A 6,000-nucleotide genomic window follows, 5' to 3' on the forward strand; every position below is an offset into this window, starting at 1 on the left:
AATTAATCAATTCCTTATTCAATGATTGAGACATGAAATGCTGATCCTACCTCGAGAATTCTGTCGTGGATTTGCAGTCCATCTTCTTTGTCTGCCGGTCCATTATCCACTATTTTTGACACAAAAATCCCCTCGCATGTCGTGCCTTCTTGATTTTCCTGTTGAGAAAATGGCATCCCAAGCAAAAAAAGAATTAATTTAGTTTCTCTGGTGTAGAGAACAAAAGAGCATCAAACAAAACTGATGAGATTAATAAGAAGGGTGGCATCAACTTGTAATGATCAATGTGATCTACTTTTCTTTTATATTTCCTCTATTTCTACCTGCTTCCTCTCAGCAACATTCAAAAAGGTCAGAATCATATTTCACTTTAATGTGTTAAGCCACAATTTAACATCACAACTACTTTTCTTGCTCTTCCATTGCCTCTAAAAAAATTTGTTTACCTGCCATCCAGCACTGGAAAAGCAAAAATTGCTTTTGACTGAATATTAGGACTGAAATCTGCATCATGATTCCCCATCACAATCTCTGTTCCCAAGCCAAGCCAACAACTACATATTCCTCCCTATCTGAAGCAGCTACCTGAGTTAACTCCAAGTCTTGGCTGAGTCAAGAGGGCCAAGAGTCAATACTGGGGTAGGAACTACACATGCTGATTTACACCGAAGATAGACACAAAATACTGTAGTAACTCAGCGGGATGAAGAAGTCCTAACTCAGGTCTGAAGAAAGGTCTTGACCTGAAATATCACCCATTCCTTCTCTCCAGAGATGCTGCCTGGTCTGCTGAGTTACTCCAGCATTTTGAGTCAAGAGTCATTTTATTGTCATATGTACCAAAATGAAGCAAGTAAATTATTTCTCCACATATCTGTGCATCGTTAAGACCAATTATTTCCAACTCTATAATCTCCTTCAGTCTTTAACCATTAGAGATATCTGTCTCCTCTGTTATTGAGCATCCCTAAATTTAATCACACCAACCCTAGTGACCATGACTTCAGTCAGGTCATCTGGTATTCGGGCATTCCCTTCCTAAACATATCTACCTCCGTGAACATGTTCCATAAAACTCATTCTTCTGATAAACAGTTTCCACACTTGCTCTAACATCTCTGAAGAGTTAATTTGTTACTTGATAGCTCTCCCATGAAACCCTTTGGGACCATCATGCGATGTTCCAGGCACAATATAAAGGTAAGTTGCTGGTTGGTTTAATGTGACATTCTTTTCATGACAGCAGGAGAATAGATGGGCTGAAGAGGCGATGGGAGTACTTGACAGTCACCTTGCAACTGAACGCTAGTACATCCAAAGTATTGTAACCTTTTGACTCTACGTCAAACCAGCAGGGACTGCCAGAGATATTTCCATGCACTTCCTTTGCTGATGGAAAATATTTTATGACGCTACTAAAAATCCATGCACAGTTCTTCCATAAGGGGCATTGGAGAGGCCAGACTGTGCAAATCTGACTGAAGATCTCTGAAGATCACGACAGCACACGCAACAGCGCACATTATTGCAGTGGTAAAGGATCGCAAATCACACTGATAATAACCGAATGTAAACATACCGAACAAGGTCTGCCGCCGATAATATTAAATCCCAGGGAACCCGCGTCTCTCTGCATAATGATGGTCAGTGGCTCTCCGCCCTAAAAAGCAGATAAAATGACAGGTGTTGGGTGGCTAGGCTCTAAACAGCTGTCAGTGAGCGGCTGGCGACTGACTGCACGCAATGAGGCAACAGTGGGACATGCCGACTGCTGTACATAAAAATAACCATTGTAGCAAAAACAGTACTGGGAACTTACACCAAACTTATGCATCGAAAGCATTCAGCGACTGCGAAATGTGTCTGCTCTTGTAGAATAAAGCCACCACTTCAATATACTGTTCCCCTTTAAACTCATAAATGCCCATCTTGGACACTGCGGTTCAAACCTTTCCCTCCAGGGCGATGTTTTGTAAACTAACTCCTAAAATGGGCAGTATGTTGACCATTACTGCTCTTTAAACTAAAAGCTATCACTCATTTATCCGGACCACGGGCGTGAACAGGTGAATGCGCGGTGCGCGGCACTTCACATTGGACTGGAGGTTGCAGCCTTCCTTTCATAAACAGACGGAGGATTCAGAGCACGAGATATTCCGAACCCAGTAGCATAACCTGAAGCAGAACTGCGGTGGGGCGGCTCCGTGGGAAGTGCCTTCATCGAATCTTTTCGTTGTCTTTCAGGAAATATGTTTGTAAGCCGTGTATGTATGTGCCATGTGTCCCATTGGAGACACTGCTGTGGCTTCCCTATTTGTTAAATGTATTTTGTGTCTGTCAGAGCTACTGGCTGTGTGAGACTATGTGGAGGGTCCATATTGTGATGGAAAAGTTGTGTGAGTGTGAGACTGCGTGTGTGAGAGAGGGGGAGACACAAAATGCTGGAGAAACTCGGCGGGCGAGGCAGCATCTATGGAGAGAAGAAATTGGCGACGTTTCGGGTCGAGACCCTTCTTCAGTGTGTGTGTGTGAGAGAGAGTGAGAGAGTACAGAGTTTCGGGTCGAGACCCTTCTTCAGTGTGTGTGTGTGTGTGTGTGTGTGTGTGTATGAGAGAGAGAGAGAGAGAGAGAGAGAACAAGTGTATGTGTGAGTAAGAGAGAATGAGTGTGTGTATGTGTGTGTGTGAGAGAGAGAGAGTGTGAGTGTCAGTGTGTGTATGTGAGTCTGTGCGTGAGTGTTTTTATGAGAGTCCGTGTGACATTGTGCCAATGTGTGTGTATGAGAGAATGTATGTATATGTGTTGTGTGTGTGTGCGTGAGAGAGAGAGAGTGTGTGTGTGTTGTGCCTGAGCAAGAAGGGTCAATGGCTCCTGTTATTCCTTGTGTCTGCCTATGTGTCTAGTTTGTCCACAACTCTGTGTCCCTGTAAAAAATGAGGGAGAGACTGACTATTTCTGCGTGGGAACTTGAGACTCTGCCTGTGACTGGAGATTTGTATCCGTGTGTGTTAAACAGAGGGGGCGAGAGAGAGCCTCGAATCTGGATCTGTGTGAAAGTATTTGTGAGCAAAACACAGTGTTTTGGAAGAACGGGGGGGGGGGGGGGGGGGGGGAGGAATGGACAGACGACGGTTGAGGTCCGAAGAAAGGTCTCGTTATCTGTCCATTTCCCCCTCAGATACTGCCTGTCCCGCTGAGCTACTCCAGCGCTTTGTGTTTTACTCATGATTCCAGCATCCGCAGTCTCTCGTGTCTCGATATCTGCAAGATATGAGAGACGTGATGAAGTTTGTCACTCCGTGCTAAAAGGGTCTGTGATTATACATGTTCCCGTTTGTAACCCAACGAGGGAGTCGGTGTTGGTTCATGTGCATGAGGCAGACTCCCGAGCAATCTCCCTTTGTGAAGTTTCTGACTTTGTATGAAAGTTTTTATGTGAGAGGGGAAGTCTGTATATGCGTGTGTGTTGTATGTGGCTACATGTTATGTGTGTTTGTCTTGTGTGTGCATGACATGCGCGCAAACACACAACATACACTGCACAGCAGATACGCAACACACAAACACAGTACATAACTGACAGTTGTCTGCGTGTTGTGTGCGCACCTGTGTTGTGTATGTGCGTGTGTAGTGTATATCTATGTGTTATGTGTGTATGTGTTTGACTGCGTGGTCTGTGCCTGACCCTCCACATCACGCACTCAATTCCACGCGTTCACCTTCAGCACGGACACGAGCCCAGGGTGCGCGCACCATTCTGTCAGGCCGGCACCCCCACCACCCCACCCACCCTCCATTCCCCCACCACCACACCCTCCACCCCTCCCCCCTCCACTCCACCCCACCCCACCCCACCCCCCCCCCCCCCCCCCCCCCCCTCCCCCCTCACCCCCACCCCTGCCTCTCACCCAGAAACACTGACAAAATGAGATGGTGGGAAGACACACACACACACACAGACAGACAGTCTGAAGAAGGGTCTCGACCCGAAATGTCACCCATTCCTTCTCTCCACAGATGCTGCCTGTCCCTAGCATTTTGAGTCTACCTTCGATTTAAACCAGCATCTGCAGTTCCTTCCTACACACATACACATTGAAGTAACTCACGTTGCATTGAGCAGGGAGGTTTTTGGTGAGCGAGCGTATCCTGGCGCTGTACTCGGTGAATTTCTTCTGGTAGCGGAGAGCTGTCACCTGCGCCTCGTTCTGCAGCGCGGACAGCTGCGAGTGCAGCGCTTTCTGCCGCTTGCCGGAGCGGTCCCGCTGCAGCTTGAGCTCCCGCTCCAGGCCGGCCAGGCGTCCCTGCAACGCTCCGCCCTGAGCCCGCAGAGCCCGCACACAGCAGTGCGAGTCCCGCCGCTGCTCGCCGTGCACCAGCACCAGCCCGCAGCCGCGCCGACACACGCCGACCGGCCGCTGCTCGCAGCTCTCCCGCATGTGCGCGTCCACGTCCTTCAGGTTGAGCGACTCCCCGCAGCCCTTGTGGCCGCACACGGCCGGCGAGTAATCACACATCTCCGTGTGCTCTGCCAAGTGTTGCAGCCGCACCACCTTGTCGCAACCTCGCCCGTGGTTGTCACAGCGGATCTCCAGCTTCAGGATGAGGTTTTTCAAGGGCAGGACGTGGTTCAGCTCCTTGGTGGCCACACGACGGCATTTCACCGGGCAGTTGCCCCGCTGCACCACCCAGGGCAATAGGCAGCCGGCGCAGAAGACGTGCCCGCAAGGGGTTGTGAGCGGGTCCTCCAGCACTTTGTTGCACAAGTTGCATTTAAAGTCGGGGTCCACTTCCTCGCTGAAACGCTCCAAGTCGAATCCCATTTTCAGAAGACCCTTTCCTGCACTCCACCGCTAAGCGCTAACCAGCGCGGAAAGTTTCGCAGCCTCCAGCCGCTAGTTTATTCCCCACACCACTCATCGGCAGGAAACCCGGCTGCTGGGTCGAAACTGATTTAGCCGCTCGCCTGAGACGTCCCTGAGAAGGGTGTCGAAGGACCGCCTACCGTATCCATTATCCAAGGAGAGCAAACTGAAAACAAATGCCCCGCTTCCTTTCCATCAAAACAATTAAAAAAAAAAACCCTGCATTTGCAGAGGGGTTTGGGTAACCGCCGGCCGGCAGCTAGTCACTCCTCGGGCAATCGATCAGTTGGACATTTGCTCTGGTTTGTGTTGCCATCAATAACAATCAACAAACCTTCAGCCATGGGACGCTGTTGTGTGCAAGGGGAGGGGGGGACGAGGGCATATTTGTCACGGAAATTAGTTCAGACTTTTCTGTGCAGTTTATTTTTTAGGTGGAATGGAACCGCCGACGTTTTGTTTCCCTGGTCCGCTTGTACAGCGGGACATGTAAAGTTACATTGCATTAATTAATGATACCAGTGGTCAGCTCCAACGTGTGAAGTAGATTGAATGGTGCAGGGACTCGCAGAGTTTCTGCAAGTGAACCACTGAACTTCTCACTCTGCACGAATCAAGACATCGCAAAACGTCTACTGTGTACGCGACGCCAGTTTACCCCCACCACCTATACTTTCAGGTGGACAAAAGTGCTGGAGAAACTCAGCGGGTGCAGCAGCATCTATGGAGAGAAGGAAATAGGACACGTTGCGTATTTCCTTCGCTCCATAGATGCTGCTGCGCCCGCTGAGTTTCTCCAGCATTTTTGTCTACCTACGATTTTCCAGCATCTGCAGTTCCTTCTTAAACACCTATACTTTCATTCTGAAGAAGTGTACCGACGTGAAACGTCACCTACTCCTTTTCTCCACAAATGCTGCCTGACCTGCTGAGTTACTCCAGCATTTTATCTTTGCCTTCAGTGTAAACCGCACTATCTGTCATGCTGCTACAAGTAAGGGAATGTCATTGTCCCGTTTTGGGACACATGACAATAACACACTTTTAAAGTGTGGAATAAACATCACAAATTTCATCCAAATTACAGACTTAGATTGAAAATAATAGATTGTTTTCTGAATAGCGATTTGCAACA

At 48.5% G+C, this 6,000-nt stretch overlaps 1 protein-coding gene across 2 annotated transcripts in view; it reads right to left on the reverse strand.

The window, feature by feature from the left end:
- Window positions 1-5,009, reverse strand: part of pdzrn3b (PDZ domain containing RING finger 3b) — a 181,965-nt gene extending 176,956 nt beyond the window's left edge. Inside the window, exons 1-3 of one of the 2 annotated variants that reach the window (XM_055647700.1) lie at window positions 4,110-5,009; window positions 1,580-1,660; window positions 51-158 (exon numbers count right to left, since the gene is read on the reverse strand). In XM_055647700.1, coding sequence (XP_055503675.1) covers window positions 51-158; window positions 1,580-1,660; window positions 4,110-4,823 — 903 coding nt within the window. In that variant the 5' untranslated portion in view covers window positions 4,824-5,009. The remainder of the gene's footprint in view (window positions 1-50; window positions 159-1,579; window positions 1,661-4,109) is intronic. The other variant, XM_055647701.1, reaches the window with a different exon arrangement.
- Between the last annotated feature and the right edge of the window lie 991 nt (window positions 5,010-6,000).

This window comes from Leucoraja erinacea, chromosome 16 (assembly GCF_028641065.1).
Source record: "Leucoraja erinacea ecotype New England chromosome 16, Leri_hhj_1, whole genome shotgun sequence".
NCBI lineage: Eukaryota > Metazoa > Chordata > Chondrichthyes > Rajiformes > Rajidae > Leucoraja > Leucoraja erinaceus.